Below are 12,182 nucleotides of genomic sequence, written 5' to 3' on the forward strand. Positions count from 1 at the left end.
GCTGGGGGCTCTCCACCATGAGGCTGCAGACACCCTGTCCTGGGGAGTTCCCACATATGCTCTGTGGTGGTGATGGGACAATGGTTTCCTTGAAAGTTCCTCCAGTTCTCCCTGGCGGAGCCCTACCCTGGACCATGCTGGCATCACCCTGCAGCAGTGCCCTGCCTAGGACACAGGGTGAGGAATCCTGACCCAAGAACCAAGTCCCTTCCAGACTGCAGCAGCACAGGCTAAGGCCCTTGGGGGCTGAACCCCAAGGATGGGGAATCTGCCCAGCTACAAGAAGTCACGCAGCATCCCAGCAGCATCTGCTGACACCTCATGACCTCCACTGCCCACTAAGACAGGTGAGTGCCCAGCAGCTGTGAGCTCATCCAACACTCCATGTGCCTGGTTCCGGGCTGGTGCTGCCAAGGGAATGCTGAGCTCTCTCTCCTTTTCCCGCAGTCCCTAGTGGCTTCCAGGCCCTGGCCCTCTGTGACTACCACTCCAGCATGGGGATGGCCACTGTCCTGAGAATAGGGGAGTGTCTCTGCATCCTCTCTGAGTCTCTGCACTCCTGACCAGAGTCCAGCCTGTGAGGCTATAGCATCCATCCTGTGTGTCTCTTCCCCCCATCCTGCAGCCTCAGCCCCTCAGGATGGCTCCTCCCTCTTTCCCACAGGGATGGAGAGTGGTGGCTTCTGAAGTTTCTGGAAGGAGTGCCACATCCCCAGCAGCTGTGTTGCCAAGATCAGGCACAGGTAAATGCTAGAAGACTCTGTCCAAAGGAGGGCCCTGGGGAACACGGCTTCCCCACAAAAACTGGCCAACCCTGAGGCCAGACTCTGGCCACTGCTCCAGGGTGTCCTGCCCTGAGCAGTACTGGGGCTTGGGGAGAGGGCATAGCTGGAGTGTCCCCAGGACATGCCCCAGTTGGGCCAGGATGGACCCCGGGATGCTGGGTGTTCCTGGCAACCAGGAGAGGGTCTGCCACTGCCCGCTGTCTGCACAGGTGGCTGTACAAGGGCATCAATCAGCAGAGCAGCAGCAGAGGAGCTGCTGCTCCGTCCAGGCAACCACAGAGGATCCTTCCTGATGTGGGAGAGACAGACCAGGCAAGGTGAGAGCCCTCAGACCCATATCTGTTACTGTCCCAGTCCTCCCCAGTGGGGTGCCAAGGAGTGAAAGGGAGTGATCTTCTCTTGCTCACATCTAGTGGCAATGGCACTGCCTACAGGGCTGCTTCCTGCTGTTGCTGCTTCCCACTCTGTGCTGAGCCCCTGCCGTGGGGCCTCAAAAGAGCAGACTACCAACAGGTTCCTGCAGCTTTGGGTTACACAGAGAAGTTACAAGACTCAGCCTGCAAAAAGAAACAGGGCCCCATCACACGACACACAGGGACCCTGTGAGGAGATCCTGCCAGGTGCCACTGTGCAGGTGAGTAGTGGCACCAGTGCCACCAGATGTCCCAGCCACTCCCTATCACCTACATTGTTTTGAAGGTACTTATGGCATGGGGCTGGCACAGGTGTGTTTGCAGCCACAAAGCCTGTGGGGAGAAAAGTGATGCCTGCCACTTCTGGAGGGTGGAGAAATGTGATGCCTGCCACTTCTGGAGGGTGGTCGAATCCCTGCGGTGTGTATGAGTGCATCAGGCAGTGAGGCTGAGTAGGACAGGGGTCTGGGACAACCCACCCATGTGCCCTTTGCCCTGTGCCTGCTAGGCTGCTATTCCCTGTTAGTGTGCCCACTGCCTGGGCCTCAATGACTCACTACCACATCCACCAGGTGGACAATGCATAGCTTTACATCTTGCCTCAGCTCACATTCCCCAGCCTGCACAACTTGGTGGACCACTACTCTCGTAATGCCCCACCAGGCCCCTAGCACCCTGAGCAGTGTGTGGGGAGATGTCTCATGCCCTGAAAGGAGGGAGGGGGAAAAGGTGGCAGCTGGTCTCCCCTGTCCAGGTGCACCTATGCTGAGGGAACAGGGGGTGCACCCTGTTGATGCTGTTGGCTCCCTGCCCAGAGTTCAGCGAGGGGCTCTGCTCTCCCCTCAGCAAGCCCTGCTCCATGGAAGGGACAAGGGCAGCCCTAGCAGCCACAACACTCACTTGTTGTCAAGAAGCCATCACTCCACTGGGACAAAACTGAAAGGGACGTGTGGGAGATAAGACAGGGAGTACAATGGAACTGATAAAGCAGCCTGATATCTTAGGCCTGATCGAGCAAAAATCATGGGAGAAACAGACACAGATAACTGATCCCTGGGATAGAAGTAACCAAGAAACACATTGTGAAACTTTGTAATGATTACCCAGTAACTGATGTCATAAAGAATGTATAAGCAGAGAGAAATTGTTACCAAAAATAGAACCTAATAAGTGCCATACAAGAAAAACCTTATATAAATGCCTTGTATGCTCAATAAATTTGGCTTCTGATCAGAACTTGGAAAGTCCCTGTCTCTCAATCGATGGTAGGTAGGGGCAGCTGGGACAGGGGCTGGGGCTCCCCCTCCTGACCCTCGAGGGGCTGTGGGCTGTCTGCTGACTGCCCTGTCTGATTTCAAGCAACTCTCTCCTGTTCTCAGAGACCACATCCCCACTGGAGGACTCTCCCATCAGCCAGGGCCTGTGGAAAGCCATCAGCCTGATCCTCTCAGAGACTGACACCCCTGAGCCAGACCCCACAGGAACTGTGGTGAAGAATAGCTGAGGACAGAGCCCCACAGCACTGTGGTGGACACCCATTCCCCCAGCTCAGCCTTCTCCTGCTTTCAGCCACAGTCACTTGTTGGTGCTGTGGGGGCCCATTGGCTGGAGCTTGGGACAGCCAAGAGCAGTGTGGAGCCAGACAGGCATTGATGCTGGAGGAGGCAGCTGCCTGAGGGCCTGTCCTGCCCTCACTGGACATACTGGGACAGGATGCAAGAGCACTCTGAGCCTCACCCAACACCCAAGGGGGGAGGAGGCAGAGACTGCACAGAGAAGGAGCCCTGCCTGCCCCACAGGCTGCAATGGGACCCCTGGCATCTGTACTCCCACAGCAGCAGAGAGGACGGAAATGTTCAACAAACCAAATCCTGCCACTAGGTGGAGGAACAGCCCAGCCCCATCAGACTTCCCAAGATGAAGCACAACTGTTTTAAGGGCAACTGCAGGCCTGCAAGAAGCAGCCATGGATCCTCAGAGTGCTCTCCCCCCATAACTCACCACACTGCTTGCTGGAACCAGCAGCCAGGGAAGAACCAGCCCCTGACTATGCCCAAAGCAGGTGATTTTTAAACCTTTTAACACATAGATTGTTAGCTGAATAAAACAGGATCCTGTTGGACATGCAACAATAATCATCTGTAGTGTCTCAATTAAAAGGCACCTCTTTCACTGTGGGAACTGACAGTAGTCAAATAAGAGACTTTCAAGTTTCAGGCACTAGCTTGAGCCTGTGGGAAAGTCAAGTACACGGCTTTCTCACTGGTCTGGGAAATCATAACAAGGAATCCAAACAATCCTTGTAGATATCCCACTTCTGACACCTGGTATTTTTCTAACTTGTTATTTACTTGGAAATAACAGTCAAGGAGTGTTGTTCTAAATGACCAGTCATATTCATTGTACTGAAGAGCTGTATAAAAAGAGTGTGTTTCTAATAAACTTTCACTATATGCCCTCCAATGAAGGCTTGGAGACCCGTTCTGTTATTTTGCTGTCCCAAATCATAACGATACCTGGTGACCCTTGACGTTTGTTGCAGCCAAGAGCTAAGAACAGGAGTCTCCCTCCACCTCCCCTTGAGAGGTAAAGGAGTTTTTTTTCCCCCACGTGCTCCTGGAGAGCTACAGTCTCAGCGACCCCAGGCAGTGGAGCCAGCCTGAGCTGGTTGGGATGGTGCCCAACAAAGCGAATGTTTGCATCCAGAGCAAATGAATGCCTATTATGAGCTAGGCGTTGGGACAGATTTCTGAACTGGGCAACCAGCCCTCTGCTAAATGCCTTCTCTGCATTCTTTGGTTTCTGATCCTCCCTTCTCTGCATTGCAAGCAGCCGTGAAAGAGCCTCAGCTGCAGACAGCTTCCTTTACCTCCCACAACTTTTCTGTTTCTATCTGCAGGATCACAGCAAGCGTCCGCCGTTGCTGCCTCCCCACCTCGGCATCTCTAGCCCAGACCTCTGAAGACACAGGACTCTGGGCACCTCTGGCGTGCTTCAGTTTTTCCTCGGAGAGCAGGCGGGCTGAGGATTGCCTTGGCTACTCCTCCTTCTTCTTTCTCTGCATCGCGAATGGTCGCGGAACGATTTCTGCTTCATCAGCCGCCACGAATGGTGTGCACATTGAGTCTGCCGGAGGCCAGCCCGCCTCAGATACAGCTCGATGGATTCGCAGACCCCGGGTGTGACGCAATGACCCTTTGTTTTTCTGAGTGGCCCAACACCTGGCCTTTGACTGTGGGAATGGGCATCACAGGGTCGGGAGGTAGAATACTTACCTTTGTATGCCCACGGTCTGTACTCTGTGTTACAAGCACAGAAGGACAGACAGCGGCGGCGCGCCCTGGGTCGCAGCACTTCCATTCAGTCTCCGGGGGAGGGACCTGTTGGCAGCCTGGCAAACCACGGAGACATTGCTGGCCCGGGAGGGGGGTGGCGGAGACCGGGATCTCAGCTCCTAATCGCCTCAGTGCCCCGTGTGATTCCTAGGGTTTGGTTGCAGTGTTTCCTCTTTGTTTTTTCCCTCTGCCAGTGTTTGAGGGCGGGGATGGGGGGGCGGGGAAGACACAGATGTTTCAGCCCCAAGAGGCTGAGGCGGACGAAGGAGGGGCTGTGCGGGTCTGTGCGGCTTCCACCGCCGCCACTGTCCGTGGCTCCTGCGCAGCAGTCCGGGTCGCCTCCCCCATTCCCCCGCCGCCCTGTGTGGCACTGCGCTGCTGCTGCGATAGCGGCGAGGGGCGGGGGCGGCCAGCCCGGGACCGGAGTTCTGGACACAGCCCCTGCCGCTTCTCAGCTCTGTGTCTGGCTGTGGATGCTGTGTGGCGAAACTGCCAGCCCTACTCCAGTGTCAGTGGGGGGAGAGGCGGCTGGGCCAGGGGGTGGAGGGCTGGGGCTGGACCCCACCACTCCTGGTTTTTGTTGGCTGTGGGCGGCCGGCGGCGGCTTCCCCCTCGCCACCCTGCCCTTCGCGCAGAGCTGCGGGCAATGCGGGCAGGGCCTGGCCGCTGCTGTGGCAGCAGAGAACACAGTGACCGAGCTGGGCATGTAAACTTGGCGCGGCCTCCACCGCCAGCCCGCTCTGCTTGAGGGAGAAAGCTTTGCGCGGACTCCACCCCCCACTCTCCCTTCTTTTCTTCTTAGGGCATCACTAGTTAACAGAGTTGAAACTTTAAATGCCTGTTTATGAAGGGGAAAACAAGCAACCTTTGTTTGCACTTTCGCAGATAACACAAATTGTTTTAAGTGTTATATCAGCTTTATAAGATAATTACTACTGATACGGTATGATATTGTTGATAAGTTAGTTTTATAGCTGGCTTCTTCTCATATACTTTGCCATCTCTTTGAGTGCAATTATCTATAAGACATGTGTCACCCAAGGTTTTTTCCTTGTTTTCTAGTTCTTATGCTATTTTTAAAAGTATTTTTCAGATTTCCAAAAAAGTGATCAGAGCCTTGTTGAAGGCCTCCTCTGATTCAAGGGTATTGTGATGCGACTCTGGTTTTGGTCATAGAACCACTCCAACAGTTTGCTGAGCCTCCCTGACAGGAGGTTCTGACAGGATTTCAGAGAACATCAATTATTAGATGGTTCAATTAGTCTTTACCACAAGATTCTTAAGAACCTTGTTTAAAATTCATGTAGAAGATTCTTTTCCAGTTAGAACTTGGGCATCGGCTATGCTGTAGCTCTTTCTGGATGGGAATTGCCAACAGGCCCAAATGTTTTTGCAGCAAAAATACATACAAGTTATTTGACTTGGCAATTTGACCTGTAAATATAACAGCTGAATCGATCTTTGGAGTGAACCTGAGACCCTTGGCTGGGAGAGGTATCCAGGTCTTCACTGGAAAGAAGCACTTCAGCTGCTTGCAGTTTCTGGGCTGATCAAAATTATAAACAACAGATAAATTTGAACAGTGTAATATTTATATTAGAATTTTGGAAAATTAATTATCAAATCTAAATTTTGATTGACTAACAACAGCAAAGCCTAATTAATTTATTAACTTAGGAGTAGATATGCCTGTGTTTTATCATCAGCAGGTTCAAGCAGTCACCTCAACATCACCCTTGAGGAGTGAAAAGGGACACATTGCATAGCCTTTGTGGCTAGATCAACAACAGAACAGTGACTGCAAAAGAGATGATCATGTGTCTGAAAATTATAAAAACAATCCAACAAAAAAGTCCTGTGTCTCAGCATCTTCAGCTGATGGACTTTTCCCTGAGTTTTATTTATTTGGATTCTAACGCAAAAATTATTAATTTTCCTAAAAAGAAGTAATTGTACCTCATGTAATATCTCACATGCCTTTGGTGTGCTCTGTAGTTATCAAAGCCTGTGGTGTTACTTTGTGGTGATTGGGATCATGCAGATTTTTGGGAATCAGGTTCATCACAAATTCAGATTTACCTCTTACAGGTATCACTGGCCAACTGAGTGAACAATGGTCTGATCCTGCACATCCTGCAATGGGTCTCTCTAAAACAAACAAGCTACAAAGCCCATACAGCTTACTCTGGTGTTTTCACCACACTTCCTGCAATGGTAAAAAAGTGTAAGTGCAAATACACAGATTTCCAAAAGCTCTGAAAGTGCTTTGGAGATTCAGGGCAGAATGACTTGGCTTGTACAGTCTTGTAGCCTTTTTTAGAATAGACCTTCTGCTCTTTGGGAAAGTAGGTCATCTTGTCAGCTGCTATGAACAATCTTCTCATCCACAGCATGGTCATGGGCTGTCATTTCAGCCCTGACTCACATCCTCACATGCCTTTGCTCAAAAAAACCAAAACAAAACAAAAAAACCACCACAAAACCAGCACCCATGTTGTCTGAATTAATTGCTCGTTTGATGGTGAAATGCCATTAACAGTATTTGCAATTAATGGCAGCTGATCCTGCAGAAATTGGTCTTCCAATATAGCAGGAAGACTTTAAATGGAGCTTTGCTAACAGCAAAAAGTGCTCCTTTGCAAAATGTGCTGCAGATTTTCAGGGCAGATTGCTTATCACCTGCCAAGTCATAAATTATTGAAATTGATAAAATCAATTTTTTATTGCAGCCAAAAATAGCTGGGTGCCAGTGCAAGGACCACCATCTTTTACTGACGGCTCAGAAAAACAGAAAAAGCCATTGTTACCTGGAAGGATGAATCTGACTGGCAAATGCTAGAAGGTCACTAACCAGGCTCAGCCCAGTTGATTGAATTGAGAGCTGCTGCCATGGCATTCCAGCAATTTCTTCAAGTACCCCTGAATTTGGTCCTTGAATCTGCTTATTTGGCAGATGTAATCAAATGTTTGGATTGTTCACTTCTGAAAGAGGTCAATAATGCAACTTTGTTTCATTATTGAAAACTTTGTGATGTGCAATTCAAGTCCAAGTTTATCTATACTGCATCCTGCATATTTGGAGTCACTCCCATTTACCAGGTTTCATAATAGAAGGTAATCTCAAGGCTGACAAGTTAGCTAATCTTACATGGATAGCACCTCAGCCTGACAAGATTGTGCAAGTCAAAGCGTTGCATGATTCCCCATCAAAGTGCACATACTCTGCAAAAGCAGTTTCAGTTAACATGAGCTGAGGCCTGTGACATTGTCAGTTCTTGAGCTGACTGTCATGGACTTGCTGCACCTTTACCAGCGGGGGTAAACCCCAGAGGCTTAAGGCCTTGCAGCTTTAGCAAACGGATGTCATTCCTATTGCTGAATTTGGTAAGTTTAAGTATGTGCATGTGTTTATTAACACCTTCTCCTCTGCTATGTGGGTATCTGCTCATACCGAAGAAAAGAGATGCGATGCTACTGTGCATTGGAAGTTAGTTCTTGTAATCTTAGATATACCTTCTTTTGTGAATCGCACAAATTTGGTATTACACATTCTCCAACTGGTCAAGTGTGGTAGACAGGGAAAGCACTCGGAAGGAATCGGGCTGTCACGGGCAGAGAGGGTCCTTCCCCCCTTGTGACCACTGTTACCCAACACCCCAGTTGTACCACCCAGTTCTACCTAGTTACGCCCATTTTATGGCTGTGCCCAATCCGTCCCAACAAGAAGGGCGGGGCATAACCAACACAAGTTATATAAACCCAAGTTTTGTTCTAATAAACGCCATTTGCCGTCCACCACATTGGATGCGTGTCTGTGGCCCGAGTGGCTTGGGAGAGGTCGAGCTGCCGTGTCGGCTCCCCGCAACCAGGTTGCTACGCCTTCTGCAGAAGGCAACAGTCAAGCCACTGTTGAACACGCTTGTGGAACTTTAAAGCATGTCCTAAAAATAAAAAAGGGGAATGCCTGGAGAAATCCTGCACAGTTAATTGGGCAAGGATCTATATACAATTAATTACATGCTAGTGCCACAGAATTCAAATAATCCTGTCATTCCTAATTACTCTCCTTTGTTGCAATCTCTGGGCGAGATGCACCCACCTCGAGTGAAAGTCTGGGCACAGGATCTAACCCCTAATAAGTGGGAAGGCCCATGAGCTCTTGCTTGGGGTCGCAGGTTTGCACACGTTTCCACAGATGCTGGGGTATGGTGGATACCTGCAAGGTGTGTTCGCCCTGACCTGCGACACCAAAAGCAGAATGTGGCCAACAGGTAACCTTCAGGACGATGATCGTCATTCAAACGATCTTTCTACAAGTAGAGAAAGAGCATTCTACCTCTTCTTTTGTTTCTAGAGTAGTGAGTGTTGACAAGTTAGACTGCCAGTTCTTTGAGCAGACTGACGATGTTTTGTTTACTGTATTAGAATTAATAACTGACTCCTTGCCAGAGTGAACGGAGAGACTTGATGCTGGTGCATGGATGTATTGTGAAGAATTCGATAGCATGTGCCAGAGAATCTCCCTCACCATTCTAAGCCAGTGTCCAATTGAGGTTCTCTCTATTACGTTACTAAAGGGACCTCTGATGCCATGTTTATCTTTTCCTGCAAGGGCCCTGCAGGAAATTACGGATGCTGCCTTCCGCCTTCAAAACAACAAGGGTGAGATGTGGGAACTGACAGTGGTCAAATAAGAGATTTTCAGGTTTCAGGCACTGACTTGTGCCTGTGGGAAAATCAAGTACATGGTTTTCTCACTCTGATCTGGGAAACCATAAGGAGGAATCCAAACAATCCTTGTAGATATCCCACTTCTGACACCTGGTGTTTTTCTAACTTGTTATTTAGTTGGCAATAATGGTCAAGGGATGTTGTTCTAAATGACCAATCACATTCATTGTACCAAAGTGCTGCATAAAAAGTGTGTTTCTAATAAACCTTTGCTATATGCCCTCCAATGAAGGCTCGGAGACTCGTATTATTATTTTGCCATCCCAAATCGTAATGATAGTTCACAGCTGAGGCTTGGTGAACATATTGTGACTTGCCCATAGGGCTGATTTCACTGCCACAACCTGGGGGAATTTGCTCCTGCCATGGCGCTTGGCCCCAGCTGGAGTGAGCAGGCAGCCATGGGCCAGTGCTGGTCCTCAGCCAACTCTCTTTGGGCACATTCATGAGCCAAATAGGTTTAAACCTGTAGTTTAACATGCACAACTGTTATTCTAGGAAGAATGGGAGGAAAAAAGGGTCTGTGGAAGGAATAAAGTATTCAGAGAAGCAAATACTCACATACAGCCCCTATCCCAGCTACACCGCAGGGTGGAGGGACCTGAACAGCAGTGGAAAGGCCTCAGAGCAGCTGCACTTCTGAGCTTTCAGCAGGCCTTCATCAGCAAAGCTTGAGCTTCCTCTGCAGCCAGAGGCAGTGCAGAAGCAATTTTGCTGCTTGGCATCATCCCTCTCTTTCTTTCCCTCTCTGCACCCTGAAACCAGTACACCAAGACCTCCTCCTAATCCAAAAACTGCAGATCTCCTGATTGGACATGCTCCAATCCCTTCCTCATTTTGCTGTCTGATGAGCTCGATCTTGCAACCTACCATCACTTTCTCATTTCCCTCTCTACCCACAGCTTTACAGACCTGCTCAGCCCCAGCCTCCAGCCCAGGTGGCCCCAGCACAGAACAGGCTGGGGTTTGTCCCAGGCCTTGTCCTGCTGTTGTCACACTTGGGGCCCTGTCTTGGTTTGAAAGACAGATATCTGCTAGGAAGGGGGCAGGACCTCCCTAGAGATAGAGAATTCAAATCCCGTCCCTTCAAATTATTCTAACTTAGAAAATTAAAGGGGCTTTCAGGCAGAGGTATGGGGATAGGAATAACAGTTCTTTACTAGTATATATGACAAAACGACAAACAAACAACTACAGCATCAATAATAAACAGAACCAAGAACCTTGAGGGCTTTCACAGAAAGCCCAGGGCAGTTTGATCTTGATGCCCCTGCAGGACTCCGAGAGGCCGAGCTGGAAGGGAGGAAAGTCCCGGGCCGGTGGATGAGATGAGGAGCTCTGCGCTGGTAGCTGGAGCAGCAGGGGTGTCCCGGCAGGGCTGGGCAGTGCAGGGCTACAGAGTAGCAGGGGAACCTCAAAGCTCCGAAGAAGCAGCGGCGGTGGGAGGAGAGGCTGGAGAAAGCGAGTTCAGGATTCCCGGGTACACAGCAGAAGACGATAGATTTCCCAAGATGAGGCAGAGGCAGAGGGCAGCCTGACCGTCCTCCTCGGCGCTGAGAGCAAGAGTGCCTCCCCCTCCCCCAGATCTGTCTTTTTGCCTTTCCCAAAGCTCATCATCTCTACCCTCTGAGGGACACTCCCAGGGACTCAAAAACAATAGGTGTAGCCTTGTGCTGCCATATCCCTCAAGTACTCCTTTTGTTCTGACTAAGTAGTCATCAAGGCCTCTTGGAAACTTATGGGAAAAAATTCTGTGAGAAGAAAAAAACCCCAAATCTAACCCCCAACAGGCCCTAAGGTAACTCAGAGGAATTTTGCATCCTTTATTTTTGCTATTGACCCACATTGTGTGAACCAACATGGCTCTTGGGTTTCTCTCTCTCCATCACCAACCTGCACCCAGGTTGTTGGATGCATTTAGACAAAGGACCACAATCAAGAGCCTGCTGCTCTGGCATTTGAAACCTGGAGCTAGATAAAAGGGGATGGATGTGGTTGTAAAGGCTGTTCAAATCCTTCCCCATCACCAGCAGCCTCTGAGCCCTCAAACTTTCCTGTCCCAAAAATCTCCATGTCCTGGGCACATGCCACTTGTGCTGGGAAATGTCTTCCCAGGGCACTGCCAGGGCCATTCCCTGCCTCTCATGGTTGGAATGCTGCAGTCTCTGATTACCATGGGCATGAAGGAGATTTTAACAGGCAGCTGAAGCACAGAGTGGATCCAATAGCTCCCAAGAGTTGCAGTGCTCTGCCAGCCAGAGGAGAGCAGAGCAGGAGTGCTGACTATGGGGCTACTCTCTCAGGCAGTGCAGGACAGGGACACTGAAGGCTCTGAGGGACAGAACAAGCCCTAGTGAGACCCACAAATGTTGAGGCAGGGGAGGACCCACCAGCTACCCCAGTATGGGCAGCTGTGAAGACAGAGCAGGTCTTCACCAGAGGTGTTCCAAGTGCCCAGGACCCTGACAGGGAGAGGAGCTTCCCAGCTGCTCCCCAGTGCCCAGGACACCTTGCAATTGTGACTCGTGGCCACTTTGGTCATATCAGCCACATGGTGGGCAGCACAGACCTCCTCAAGGCCCGTGTCACCACTTCCGCTGAAGTGACAAGTGCTTTGTGTTACAAACTTGTCTCGGGAGATGGGGATAACCCAGATTCTTGTTAATAGATCCATTGGGGTGGATTAGAGTGAAATGATTCTTATATGTTCAATGTGTATGTTATAAATGGGCAACTATGGTTGGCACTCACAATTAAGGGATGAATATTATGTGTATGTTGAGAGAAGTTTTATAGATGTACAATTATGTTATTATGGTATGTTCTCCCCATAGTCCTCTTTCCTCTCCCCCTTGTATTGTTGTCACTGGTCGGGGCATTGGTGGGGAGGGCAGGCTTGTTCCTAGCAGGCGTGGCAT

At 50.0% G+C, this 12,182-nt stretch overlaps 1 protein-coding gene across 1 annotated transcript; it reads left to right on the forward strand.

Annotated features, from left to right (window-relative positions):
• Positions 1-259: 259 nt before the first annotated feature.
• Positions 260-3,784, forward strand: SLA2 (Src like adaptor 2). Its single transcript, XM_063402262.1, is given in 11 exon segments — positions 260-347; positions 448-547; positions 665-688; positions 690-743; positions 995-1,010; positions 1,012-1,102; positions 1,707-1,724; positions 1,727-1,846; positions 2,014-2,093; positions 2,095-2,147; positions 2,558-3,784. Coding segments are annotated over 11 exon segments (789 nt in total). The 3' UTR covers positions 2,703-3,784.
• Positions 3,785-12,182: the final 8,398 nt, after the last annotated feature.

This window comes from Prinia subflava, chromosome 8 (genome assembly GCF_021018805.1).
Source record: "Prinia subflava isolate CZ2003 ecotype Zambia chromosome 8, Cam_Psub_1.2, whole genome shotgun sequence".
NCBI classification, from domain to species: domain Eukaryota; kingdom Metazoa; phylum Chordata; class Aves; order Passeriformes; family Cisticolidae; genus Prinia; species Prinia subflava.